The 13,683-nt window shown below is 64.2% G+C and overlaps 1 protein-coding gene across 1 annotated transcript; it reads left to right on the forward strand.

The window, feature by feature from the left end:
• Positions 1 to 4,164: 4,164 nt before the first annotated feature.
• Positions 4,165 to 12,646, forward strand: PFDN5 (prefoldin subunit 5; the record flags this gene model as incomplete). The annotated part of the gene is given in 7 exon segments (XM_082299130.1): positions 4,165 to 4,178; positions 4,180 to 4,234; positions 8,404 to 8,506; positions 9,193 to 9,224; positions 9,366 to 9,440; positions 11,402 to 11,507; positions 12,450 to 12,646. Coding segments are annotated over 7 exon segments (462 nt in total). The 3' UTR covers positions 12,527 to 12,646.
• Between the last annotated feature and the right edge of the window lie 1,037 nt (positions 12,647 to 13,683).

Below are 13,683 nucleotides of genomic sequence, written 5' to 3' on the forward strand. Positions count from 1 at the left end.
ATTGTCTTGGAGCCCCCCCGTTGCCTGGGGGGAAATTTTGGGGTCCTTTTGTCACCTTTGGGGTCCCCCCGTTGTCTGGGGGGAAGTTTTGGGGTCCCCCATCCCTTTTGGGATCCCTTTGGGGTCCCCCCCACTGCCTGGGGGGAAATTTTGGGGTCCCTTTGTCACCTTTGGGGTCCCCCCTTGTCTGGGACGAAGTTTTGGGGGCCCTTTGTCACCTTTGGGGTCCCTTTGTTGCCTTTGGGGTCCCCCCCACTGCCTGGGGTGAGGATTTGGGGTCCCTTTGTCACCTTTGGGGTCCCTTTGTCACCTTTGGGGTCCCCCCCATGGCCTGGGGTGAAGGTTTGGGGTCCCTTTGTCGCCTTTGGGGTCCCCCCCACTGCCTGGGGGGAAGTTTTGGGGTCCCTTTGTCACCTTTGGGGTCCCTTTGTCACCTTTAGGGTCCCCCCATTGCCTGGGGGGAAGTTTTGGGGTCCTTTTGTCACCTTTGGGGTCCCCCCTTTGTCTGGGGTGAGCGTTTGGGGGTTCCCCCCATTGTCTTGGAGCCCCCCCGTTGCCTGGGGGGAAATTTTGGGGTCCCTTTGTCACCTTTGGGGTCCCCCCCATGGCCTGGGGTGAAGGTTTGGGGTCCCTTTGTCACCTTTGGGGTCCCCCCGTTGTCTGGGGGGAAGTTTTGGGGTCCCCCATCCCTTTTGGGATCCCTTTGGGGTCCCCCCCACTGCCTGGGGGGAAGTTTTGGGGTCCTTTTGTCACCTTTGGGGTCCCCCCTTGTCTGGGGTGAGGGTTTGGGGGTTCCCCCCATTGTCTTGGAGCCCCCCCATTGCCTGGGGGGAAGTTTTGGGGTCCTTTTGTCACCTTTGGGGTCCCCCCCCTTGTCTGGGATGAAGTTTTGGGGTCCCTTTGTCACCTTTGGGGTCCCCCCTTTGTCTGGGGTGAGCGTTTGCGGTCCCTTTGTCACCTTTGGGGTCCCTTTGTCACCTTTGGGGTCCCCCCCTTGTCTGGGGTGAGCGTTTGGGGGTTCCCCCCATTGTCTTGGAGCCCCCCCGTTGCCTGGGGGGAAATTTTGGGGTCCTTTTGTCACCTTTGGGGTCCCTTTGTCACCTTTGGGGTCCCCCCATTGCCTGGGGGGAAATTTTGGGGTCCCTTTGTCACCTTTGGGGTCCCCCCCCTTGTCTGGGATGAAGTTTTGGGGTCCCTTTGTCACCTTTGGGGTCCCTTTGTCACCTTTGGGGTCCCCCCGTTGTCTGGGGGGAAGTTTTGGGGTCCCCCATCCCTTTTGGGATCCCTTTGGGGTCCCCCCCACTGCCTGGGGGGAAGTTTTGGGGTCCCTTTGTCACCTTTGGGGTCCCCCCTTTGTCTGGGGTGAGCGTTTGGGGGTTCCCCCCATTGTCTTGGAGCCCCCCCGTTGCCTGGGGGGAAATTTTGGGGTCCTTTTGTCACCTTTGGGGTCCCCCCCATGGCCTGGGGTGAAGGTTTGGGGTCCCTTTGTCACCTTTGGGGTCCCCCCGTTGTCTGGGGGGAAGTTTTGGGGTCCCCCATCCCTTTTGGGATCCCTTTGGGGTCCCCCCCACTGCCTGGGGGGAAGTTTTGGGGTCCTTTTGTCACCTTTGGGGTCCCCCCCTTGTCCGGGGTGAGCGTTTGGGGGTTCCCCCCATTGTCTTGGAGCCCCCCCGTTGCCTGGGGGGAAATTTTGGGGTCCTTTTGTCACCTTTGGGGTCCCTTTGTCACCTTTGGGGTCCCCCCCTTGTCTGGGATGAAGTTTTGGGGTCCCTTTGTCACCTTTGGGGTCCCCCCCTTGTCTGGGATGAAGTTTTGGGGTCCCTTTGTCACCTTTGGGGTCCCTTTGTCACCTTTGGGGTCCCCCCCATTGCCTGGGGGGAGGTTTTGGGGTCCCCCCATCCCTTTTGGGATCCCTTTTGGGGTCCCCCCTTTGTTACCTTTGGGGTCCCCCCGTTATCTCTGCTGACGATTTTTGGGGTCCCACTCTCCAGGGACCCTTTTGGGGGGGCGCTGAGAGGGGGGGGGGAGGGGAGGTTGGAACTGCCTTAATTTTAATGCGATTTTAACGAATTTTGGGGTTTATTCGCCCCTTTTGTGACAATAAAGCTGCTGCCTCTGCACCCCCCCCCCGAGTCTCTCTGTGCCCCCCCCCCCAAAATCTCTCGGGACCCCCCCCCCCCATTTTCTCTCTGCCCCCTCCCCAGGGAAGCTCCCAGAGGCTTTTCCTGCTTGGGGTGACCCCAAAACCCCCCAATTTCTGCCCCCCCCCCCCCTTGGGGTGACCCAAAATCCCCCCAATTTCTGCCCCCCCCCCTTTTATTGGGGTGACCCCAAACCCCCCCCAATTTCTGCCCCCCCCCCTTGGGGTGACCCAAAATCCCCCCAATTTCTGCCCCCCCCCTTTTATTGGGGTGACCCCAAACCCCCCCAATTTCTGCCCCCCCCCCGGTTTGGGGTGACCCCAAAATCCCCCAATTTCTGCCCCCCCCCCCCTTGGGGTGACCCAAAATCCCCCCAATTTCTGCCCCCCCCCCTTTTATTGGGGTGACCCCAAAATCCCCCAATTTCTGCCCCACCCCCCCTTGGGGTGACCCCAAACCCCCCCCAATTTCTGCCCCCCCCCGGTTTGGGGTGACCCCAAAACCCCCCAATTTCTGCCCCCCCCCCCCGGTTTGGGGTGACCCCAAACCCCCCCAATTTCTGCCCCCCCCCTTGGGGTGACCCCAAACCCCCCCAATTTCTGCCCCCCCCCCCCCCCCCTTGGGGTGACCCCAAACCCCCCAATTTCTGCCCCCCCCCCCCCCCCTTGGGGTGACCCAAAACCCCCCCAATTTCTGCCCCCCCCCCCCCCTTGGGGTGACCCCAACCCCCCCCAATTTCTGCCCCCCCCCCCCCCCTTGGGGTGACCCCAAACCCCCCCCAATTTCTGCCCCCCCCCCTTTTATTGGGGTGACCCAAAATCCCCCCAATTTCTGCCCCCCCCTTGGGGTGACCCAAAACCCCCAATTTCTGCCCCCCCCCCCGGTTTGGGGTGACCCCAAAATCCCCCCAATTTCTGCCCCCCCCCCCCTTGGGGTGACCCCAAAACCCCCCCAATTTCTGCCCCCCCCTTGGGGTGACCCCGAAACCCCCCTTTTTTTGGGGTGGGGAGAACAGAAGTTCCCTTTTTTGGGATGGGGGAGCAAAAGAATCCCCCCCGTTTTTTTTGGGGTGGGGGCGAACAGAACCCCCCCCTTATCCCCCCTTTTTTGGGGTTGGGGGGGGAGAAAGAATCCCCCCTTTTTTTGGGGTGGGGGGAGCAAAAGAGTCCCTCCCTTTTTTGGGGTGGGGGGGGAGCAGAACCCCCCTTTTTTAGGGTTGGGGGGAACAGAACCCCCCTTTTTTGGGGTGGGGGGGAGAAAGAACCCCCCTTTTTTTGGAGGGGGAGGGGACAGAAGTTCCCTTTTTTGGGGTGGGGGGAGCAAAAGAATCCCCCCGTTTTTTTGGGGTTGGGGGGAACAGAACCCCCCCTTTTTTGGGGTGGGGGGGAGCAGAACCCCCCTTTTTTGGGGTTGGGGGGGAGCAGAACCCCCCCTTTTTTGGGGTTGGGGGGGGAGAAAGAATCCCCCCTTTTTTTTCGGGGGGAGGGGACAGAAGTTCCCTTTTTTGGGATGGGGGAGCAAAAGAATCCCCCCCGTTTTTTTGGGGTTGGGGGGGGAGCAGAACCCCCCTTTTTTGGGGTGGGGGGGGAACAGAACCCCACTTTTTTTGGGTGGGGGGAACAGAACCCCCCTTTTTTGGGGTGGGGGGGAGAAAGAACCCCCCCTTTTTTGGGGTGGGGGGAGCAAAAGAGTCCCTCCCTTTTTTGGGGTGGGGGGAACAGAACCCCCCTTTTTTTGGGGTGGGGGGGAGAAAGAATCCCCCCTTTTTTTGGGGTGGGGGGAACAGAACTTCCCTTTTTTGGGGTTGGGGGGGGAGCAGAACCCCCCCTTTTTTGGGGGGGGTCATTAGAACCCCCCTTTTTTTGGGGTGGGGGGGGATTAGGACACACCCCCCCCCCCCCCAATCCTCCAGCCGCCGGGGGGCGCTGTCTCAGGGCGCCAGCGCGGTCCTCCGAGCCGGCAGGGGGCGCTGTGGCGCGGGGCGTGGCGCGGGGCCCGGCGCGGGGCGGGCGGGCGGCCCAAGATGGCGCAGGCCGTGAGTGGGGGAGCTGGGGCTGCCGCAGCTCGAGATGCTCAAGGGGCAGCTGGAGCAGGTGCGGGGGGCTCGGGGGTCCCTCCGAAGGGGCCTGGGGGGTCGTGGGGAGGGAGGGGTCTCCGAGGGGGCTGCGGGGAGAGCGAGGCTGGAGCAGGTCCGGGGGCTGGGAGGGGCCTGGGAGGGTCCTGAGGGGATTCCGGAGGTTGGGGGGGTCCCGGCTGGTTCAGACTGGGAGGGACTGGGAGGGACTGGGGGGCTCAGGGAGGCTCCTGAGGGGATCCCAGAGGTTGGGGGGTCCCGGCTGGTTCAGACTGGGAGGGACTGGGAGGGTTTGGGGGTCTCGGGGGGCTCAGGGAGGCTCCTGAGGGGGGGATCCCAGAGGTTGGGGGATCCCGGCTGGTTCAGACTGGGAGGGACTGGGAGGGACTGGGGGGCTCAGGGAGGCTCCTGAGGGGATCCCGGAGGTGGGGGGGTCCCGGCTGGTTCAGACTGGGAGGGACTGGGAGGGACTGGGGGGCTCAGGGAGGGTCCTGAGGGGATCCCAGAGGTGGGGGGGTCCCGGCTGGTTCAGACTGGGAGGGACTGGGAGGGTTTGGGGGTCTCGGGGGGCTCAGGGAGGCTCCTGAGGGGGGGTCGCAGCTGCCGTGGGATTTGGGGGTGTCTGGGGGGGGTCCTGGGGGGCCACGCTGGGCTGTGGGGGGAGCGTGTGGGGCCGACCTGGTTCGGACTGGGAGCACTGGGAGGGACGTGGCCCCAGCAGTGCTGCGGTGACTGGTTTTGGGGGGGGGGGGGGGGTTGGGGCTCGGGTACCCCCCAATTTTGGGGATCCCCCCCAAAAACCACGGCGGTTCCTCCTCATCCCTTTGGGGCCGTTCCCAGCCCTGGGGGGAGCCCCCATTTCCCAAATCCCAATTGCGGGGGTCTCCCCCCATTCCCGGGACCCCCGACACCCCAAATCCGCCCCCCAAACCCCAAATCCGCCCCCCACACCCCAAATCCGCCCCCCACACCCCAAATCCGCCTCCCCACACCCCAAATCCGCCCCTCAAACCCCAAATCCGCCCCTACAAACCCCAAATCCGCCCCCCACACCCCAAATCCGCCCCCCAAACCCCAAATCCGCCCCCCACACCCCAAATCCGCCCCCCAAACCCCAAATCCGCCCCCCACACCCCAAATCCGCCCCCCCACACCCCAAATCCGCCCCCCCACACCCCAAATCCGCCCCTCCACACCCCAAATCCGCCCCCCAAACCCCAAATCCGCCTCCCCACACCCCAAATCCGCCTCCCCACACCCCAAATCCGCCCCCCCAAACCCCAAATCCGACCCCCCACACCCCAAATCCGCCCCTCAAACCCCAAATCCGCCCCCAAATCCGCCTCCCCACACCCCAAATCCGCCCCTCCAAACCCCAAATCCGCCCCCCCACACCCCAAATCCGCCTCCCCAAACCCCAAATCCGCCCCCCCCACACCCCAAATCCGCCCCTCCAAACCCCAAATCCGCCCCCCCACACCCCAAATCCGCCCCCCCAAACCCCAAATCCGCCCCCTCCAAACCCCAAATCCGCCCCCCCCACCCCAAATCCGCCCCCCCACACCCCAAATCCGCCCCCCCAAACCCCAAATCCGCCTCCCACACCCCAAATCCGCCCCCCAAACCCCAAATCCGCCCCCCACACCCCAAATCCGCCCCTCCAAACCCCAAATCCGCCCCCCACACCCCAAATCCGCCCTTCAAACCCCAAATCCTCCCCCCCACACCCCAAATCCGCCCCCCCACACCCCAAATCCGCCCCCCACACCCCAAATCCGCCCCCCCACACCCCAAATCCGCCCCCCAAACCCCAAATCCGCCCCCCCCACACCCCAAATCCGCCCCCCACACCCCAAATCCGCCCCCCAAACCCCAAATCCGCCCCCCACACCCCAAATCCGCCCCCCCACACCCCAAATCCGCCCCCCACACCCCAAATCCGCCCCTCCAAACCCCAAATCCGCCTCCCCAAACCCCAAATCCGCCCCCCCAGACCCCAAATCTGCCCCCCACACCCCAAATCCGCCCCCCACACCCCAAATCCGCCCCCCACACCCCAAATCCACCCCCCACACCCCAAATCCGCCTCCCCACACCCCAAATCCTCCTCCCCACACCCCAAATCCGCCCCCCCACACCCCAAATCCGCCCCCCACACCCCAAATCCGCCCCTCAAACCCCAAATCCGCCCCTCCAAACCCCAAATCCGCCCCCCCACACCCCAAATCCGCCTCCCCACACCCCAAATCCGCCCCCCCACACCCCAAATCCGCCCCCCACACCCCAAATCCGCCCCCCCACACCCCAAATCCGCCTCCCCACACCCCAAATCCGCCCCTACAAACCCCAAATCCGCCCCCCACACCCCAAATCCGCCTCCCCACACCCCAAATCCGCCTCCCCACACCCCAAATCCGCCCCCCACACCCCAAATCCGCCCCCCACACCCCAAATCCGCCCCCCACACCCCAAATCCGCCTCCCCACACCCCAAATCCGCCTCCCCACACCCCAAATCCGCCTCCCCACACCCCAAATCCGCCCCCCCACACCCCAAATCCGCCCCCCACACCCCAAATCCGCCCCTCCAAACCCCAAATCCGCCCCTCCAAACCCCAAATCCGCCCCCCCACACCCCAAATCCGCCTCCCCACACCCCAAATCCGCCCCCCCACACCCCAAATCCGCCCCCCACACCCCAAATCCGCCCCCCCACACCCCAAATCCGCCTCCCCACACCCCAAATCCGCCCCTACAAACCCCAAATCCGCCCCCCACACCCCAAATCCGCCTCCCCACACCCCAAATCCGCCTCCCCACACCCCAAATCCGCCCCCCACACCCCAAATCCGCCTCCCCACACCCCAAATCCGCCCCCCACACCCCAAATCCGCCTCCCCACACCCCAAATCCGCCTCCCCACACCCCAAATCCGCCCCCCACACCCCAAATCCGCCCCCCAAACCCCAAATCCGCCTCCCCACACCCCAAATCCGCCCCCCAAACCCCAAATCCGCCCCCCACACCCCAAATCCGCCCCTCAAACCCCAAATCCGCCCCCCAAACCCCAAATCCGCCCCCCCACACCCCAAATCCGCCCCCCAAACCCCAAATCCGCCTCCCCAAACCCCAAATCCGCCCCCCACACCCCAAATCCGCCCCCCCCACACCCCAAATCCGCCCCCCAAACCCCAAATCCGCCCCCCCACACCCCAAATCCGCCCCCCCACACCCCAAATCCGCCCCCCACACCCCAAATCCGCCCTCCCAAACCCCAAATCCGCCCCCCAAACCCCAAATCCGCCCCCCACACCCCAAATCCGCCCCCCCAAACCCCAAATCCGCCCCCCCACCCCAAATCCGCCCCCCCACACCCCAAATCCGCCCCTCAAACCCCAAATCCGCCCCTCAAACCCCAAATCCGCCCCCCCAGACCCCAAATCCGCCTCCCCACACCCCAAATCCGCCCCCCACACCCCAAATCCACCCCTACAAACCCCAAATCCGCCCCTCAAACCCCAAATCCGCCCCTCCAAACCCCAAATCCGCCCCTCCAAACCCCAAATCCGCCTCCCCACACCCCAAATCCGCCTCCCCACACCCCAAATCCGCCCCCCCCACCCCAAATCCACCCCTACAAACCCCAAATCCGCCCCTCAAACCCCAAATCCGCCCCTCCAAACCCCAAATCCGCCCCTCCAAACCCCAAATCCGCCCCTCCAAACCCCAAATCCGCCCCCCACACCCCAAATCCGCCTCCCCACACCCCAAATCCGCCCCCCACACCCCAAATCCGCCCCTCAAACCCCAAATCCGCCCCTCCAAACCCCAAATCCGCCCCCCCACACCCCAAATCCGCCTCCCCACACCCCAAATCCGCCCCTCAAACCCCAAATCCGCCCCCCACACCCCAAATCCGCCCCTCAAACCCCAAATCCGCCCCTCCAAACCCCAAATCCGCCCCCCCACACCCCAAATCCGCCTCCCCACACCCCAAATCCGCCCCTCAAACCCCAAATCCGCCCCTCCAAACCCCAAATCCGCCCCCCCACCCCAAATCCGCCCCCCCACACCCCAAATCCGCCCCCCAAACCCCAAATCCGCCCCCCACACCCCAAATCCGCCCCCCACACCCCAAATCCGCCCCCCCACACCCCAAATCCGCCCCCCACACCCCAAATCCCCGCAGGAGGTTGAGTTCCTCTCCTCGTCGCTGGCCCAGCTCAAGGTGGTCCAGACCAAGTTCGTGGAGGCCAAGGAGTGCCTGAACGTGCTGCACAAGGGCAACGAGGGTCAGCGGCGCCCCAAAATCACGGGGGGGGGCCCCAAATCCTCGGGGGGGCCCCCAAAATCACGGGGAGGACCCCAAATCTTGATCCGGGCCCTCAAAACGTGGGGGGAGTCCCCAGATTCTGATTGGGGGGGTCCCAAATCCTGAGGGGTCCAAATTTGGATGTGGGGGGGTCCCCCCAAATCCTGAGAGGCCCAAATTTGGATGGGGGGGGGTCCCCAAACCCAAGGGAGCCCCCGAATCTTTATGGGAGCCCCCAAATCTTTATGGGGATCCCCAAACCCTGGGGAGACCTTGAGGGTTCTGGAAGGGTTTTGGGGGGTCCTGGAAGGGTTTGGGGAGTCCTGGAAGGGTTTGGGGGGTCCTGGAAGGGTTTTGAGGGTCCTGGAAGGGTTTGGGGAGTCCTGGAAGGGTTTTGAGGGTCCTGGAAGGGTTTGGGGAGTCCTGGAAGGGTTTTGGGGGTCCTGGAAGCGTTTTGAGGGTCCTGGAATGTTTTGAGGGGTCCTGCAAGGGTTTTGGGGGGTCCTGCAAGGGTTTTGAGGGTCCTGGAAGGGTTTGGAGGGGTCCTGGAAGGGTTTTGGGGGTCCTGGAAGGGTTTGGGGGGTCCTGGAAGGGTTTTGGGGGGTCCTGGAAGGGTTTTGGGGGTCCTGGAGCTCCTCAGCCCCCCCTGACCCCCCGTTTCCGCAGGGAAGGACCTGCTGGTGCCGCTCACCAGCTCCGTATCCTTTTCCTGCTCCTGGGATCCCCCCAAATCCCCCCCAAATCCCCTCTGGGGGGGGTCTGTGCCCCCCTCGTGCCCCCCCCGTGCCCCCCCCGTGCCCCCCAGCCCCGCGGCCCCCCGTTTTCCATGACCCCCCCAGATGTACGTGCCCGGCAAGCTCCAGGACGTGCGGACGGTGTTGGTGGACGTGGGCACCGGCTACTACGTGGAGAAGGTGGGGCAGGGGTCCTGGGGGGCACAGGGGGGCACAGGGGGGTCCTGGGGGGCACAGGGGGGTCCTGGGGGGCACAGGGGGGGCACAGGGGGGCAGCGACCCCATTTCTGCCTTTCCCACCCCATTTCTCCCCTTTCCCACCCCATTTCTCCCCTTCCCACCCCATTTCTCCCCTTTCCCACCCCATTTCTGCCCTTCCCACCCCATTTCTCCCCTTTCCCACCCCATTTCTCCCCTTTCCCACCCCATTTCTGCCCTTCCCACCCCATTTCTCCCCTTTCCCACCCCATTTCTGCCCTTTCCCACCCCATTTCTCCCCTTTCCCACCCCATTTCTCCCCTTTCCCACCCCATTTCTCCCCTTTCCCACCCCATTTCTGCCCTTCCCACCCCATTTCTGCCCTTTCCCACCCCATTTCTGCCCTTTCCCACCCCATTTCTCCCCTTTCCCACCCCATTTCTCCCCTTTCCCACCCCATTTCTGCCCTTTCCCACCCCATTTCTCCCCTTTCCCACCCCATTTCTCCCCTTTCCCACCCCATTTCTGCCCTTTCCCACCCCATTTTCTCCTTTCCCACCCCATTTCTGCCCTTCCCGCCCCATTTCTCCCTTTCCCACCCCATTTCTCCCCTTTCCCGCCCCATTTCCTCCCTTTCCCACCCCATTTCTGCCCTTCCCACCCCATTTCTCCCTTTTCCCACCCCATTTCTCCCCTTTCCCACCCCATTTCTGCCCTTCCCACCCCATTTCTCCCCTTTCCCACCCCATTTCTGCCCTTTCCCACCCCATTTCTGCCCTTCCCACCCCATTTCTCCCCTTTCCCACCCTATTTCTCCCCTTTCCCACCCCATTTCTGCCCTTCCCACCCCATTTCTCCCCTTTCCCACCCATCTTCCCCCCAACTTTTCCCTCTTCTCACCCCTTTCCCATCCCCTTTTCCCCCTTTTCCCACCCATTTCTGCCCTTCCCGTCCTTTTTCCTCCCCCCTCTCCCGATTTTTCCCAACCTCATCCTCTTCCCCCCCTTTTCTGCCCCATTTTCCCCCGTTTTCCTCTTTCCCACCCCGTTTTTCCTTTCCCACTTTGTTTCCCTTTTTTTCCCTTTTTTCACATCATTTCCCCACCCATTCCCCCCATTCCCACCCCATTTCTCCCCTTCCCATTCCATTTTCCCCATTTTGCATCCCATTTTCCCCATTTTCCCCCAATTTCTCCCTCTTTTTTCCCTGTTTTCCCTATTTCCCCTCATTTTCCCCATTCCCACCCCGTTTTTTGTCCGTTTCCCCCATTTTCCCCCATTCCCACCCCATTTTCCCCATTTTCCCCCATTCTCACCCCATTTTTTCCCCATTTTCCCCCATTCCCACCCTGTTTTTCCCCCATTTCCCCCCATTTTCCCCCGTTTCCCCCATTCTCACCCCATTTTTTCCCCATTTTCCCCCATTCCTATCCTTTTTTTTGCCCGTTTCCCCCCATTTTTTCCCCATTTCCCCCCATTCCCACCCCGTTTTTTGCCCATTTTTCCCCATTTTCCCCCATTCCCACCCCGTTTCCCCCCCCATTTTCCCCATTTTCCCCCATTCCCACCCCGTTTCCCCCCATTTTTTCCCATTTTCCCCCATTCCCACCCCGTTTTTTGCCCGTTTTTTGCCCGTTTTCCCCCATTCCCACCCCGTTTTTTGCCCATTTTCCCCATTTTCCACCATTCCTACCCCGTTTTTTGCCCGTTTCCCCCCATTTTTCCCCCGTTTCCCCCCTTCCCACCCCATTTTTTCCCCATTTCCCCCCATTCCCACCCCGTTTTTTGCCCGTTTTCCCCCATTTTTCCCCTTTTTCCCCCATTCCCACCCTGTTTCCCCCCATTTTTCCCCATTCTCCCCCATTCCCACCCCGTTTTTTGCCCGTTTTCCCCCATTTTTCCCCATTTCCCCCATTCCCACCCCGTTCCCCGTCCCGTTCCCAGTCAGCCGACGACGCCCGGGCGTTTTTCAAGCGGAAAATCGAATTCCTGACGCGGCAGATGGAGAAAATCCAACCGGCCCTGCAGGAGAAGCACGCCATGAAGCAGGGTGGGTACCCCCCCCGGGATTTGGGGACCCCCCCCGGGATTTGGGGACCCCCTGAGCCCCCCCTGAGACCCCCCCAAACACCCCCTGAGGCCCCAAACACCCCCTGACCCCCCATGAACCCCCCCAAACACCCCCTGAGCCCCCAAATATCCCCTAAACCCCCCCTGAAACCCCCAAACACCCCCTGAGACCCCCAAATATCCCCCAAACACCCCCTGACCCCCCAAATATCCCCTAAACCCCCCTAGACCCCCCCCAAACACCCCCTGAGCCCCCAAATATCCCCTAAACCCCCCCTGAAACCCCCCAAACACCCCCTGACCCCCCAAATATCCCCTAAACCCCCCCTGAAACCCCCCAAACACCCCCTGACCCCCCAAATATCCCCTAAACCCCCCCTGAAACCCCCCAAACACCCCCTGAGACCCCCAAATATCCCCTAAACACCCCCTGACCCCCCAAATATCCCCTAAACCCCCCCTGAAACCCCCAGACACCCCCTGACCCCCCAAATATCCCCTAAACCCCCCCTGAAATCCCCCAAACACCCCCTGACCCCCCCCCAAACGCCCCCTGGCCCCCCCAAATATCCCCTAAATCCCCCTGAGATCCCCCAAACACCCCCTGACCCCCCCAACACCCCCTAAACACCCCCGAAATATCCCCTAAACACCCCCTGAACCCCCCAAATATCCCCTAAACCCCCCCTGAAACCCCCCAAACACCCCCTGAGCCCCCAAATATCCCCTAAACACCCCCTGACCCCCCAAATATCCCCCAAACACCCCCTGAACCCCCCTCCCCACTTTTGGGATCCCCCCAATCCTGGAGTCCCCTGACCCCTCCCCACTTTTGGGGTCCCCCTTTGCCCCCTCCCCGGTTTTGGGGCCCCCTCCCCACTGTGGGGGGTTTTTGGGGTGCCCCTGACCCGCTGCCCCCCAGCCGTGCTGGAGATGATGACGCAGAAGCTGCAGCAGCTGACGGCGGCTCAGGGGGTCCCGGGGGGGGCCAAGGCGTAGCCCCCACCCCAAAACCCTGCGGGGGGGGGGGGCTCTGGGGGTGCAGCCCCCCCAAATCGAGACCCCCCCGCCCCCCCCCGTTTTGTACCAGTCCCTGGAATAAAGGAGAGGTGGCTCCGAGTGGGGATTTTGGGGGGGCTCTGCCACAGCTGCGCCCGCACATTTTGGGGTCCCCCAAATGGCCCGATCGCCCTCCCCACTGTGATGGGAGCCCCTGTGCCGGGTGGCACCGGGAGGGGACAGGAGGTGGCACCGGGACAGGGGGACAGGAGGTGGCCCCGGGAGGGGACAGGAGGTGGCCCCGGGACAGGAGGTGGCACCGGGACAGAGGGGACAGGAGGTGGCACCGGGACAGAGGGGACAGGGGGGCAGGAGGTGGCACCGGGACAGGAGGTGGCACCGGGCGGGGACAGGAGGTGGCACCGGGACAGGGGGACAGGAGGTGGCCCCGGGAGGGGACAGGAGGTGGCCCCGGGACAGGAGGTGGCACCGGGACAGAGGGGACAGGAGGTGGCACCGGGACAGGAGGTGGCACCGGGCGGGGACAGGAGGTGGCACCGGGACAGGGGGACAGGAGGTGGCACCGGGACAGGGGGACAGGAGGTGGCCCCGGGAGGGGACAGGGGGTGGCCCCGGGACAGGAGGTGGCCCTGGGAGGGGACAGGAGGTGGCCCCGGGACAGGAGGTGGCCCCGGGAGGGGACAGGGGGTGGCCCCGGGACAGGAGGTGGCCCCGGGAGGGGACAGGAGGTGGCCCCGGGACAGGAGGTGGCCCCGGGAGGGGACAGGGGGTGGCCCCGGGACAGGAGGTGGCACCGGGACAGGAGGTGGCCCTGGGAGGGGACAGGAGGTGGCCCCGGGACAGGAGGTGGCCCTGGGAGGGGACAGGAGGTGGCCCCGGGACAGGAGGTGGCCCCGGGAGGGGACAGGAGGTGGCACCGGGACAGGAGGTGGCCCCGGGACAGGAGGTGGCCCCGGGAGGGGACAGGAGGTGGCACCGGGACAGGAGGTGGCCCCGGGACAGGAGGTGGCCCCGGGAGGGGACAGGGGGTGGCCCCGGGGCTGTTCCTGGGGCCGCTTCGGGCGCTGTGCGGTTGCAGAACCCGCGGCTGCCACCAGAGGGAGCCCGGAGGCCGCGGGAGGCGGCGTCGCCTCTGC

This window comes from Coloeus monedula, assembly GCF_965178545.1.
Source record: "Coloeus monedula genome assembly, chromosome: 30".
NCBI lineage: Eukaryota > Metazoa > Chordata > Aves > Passeriformes > Corvidae > Coloeus > Coloeus monedula.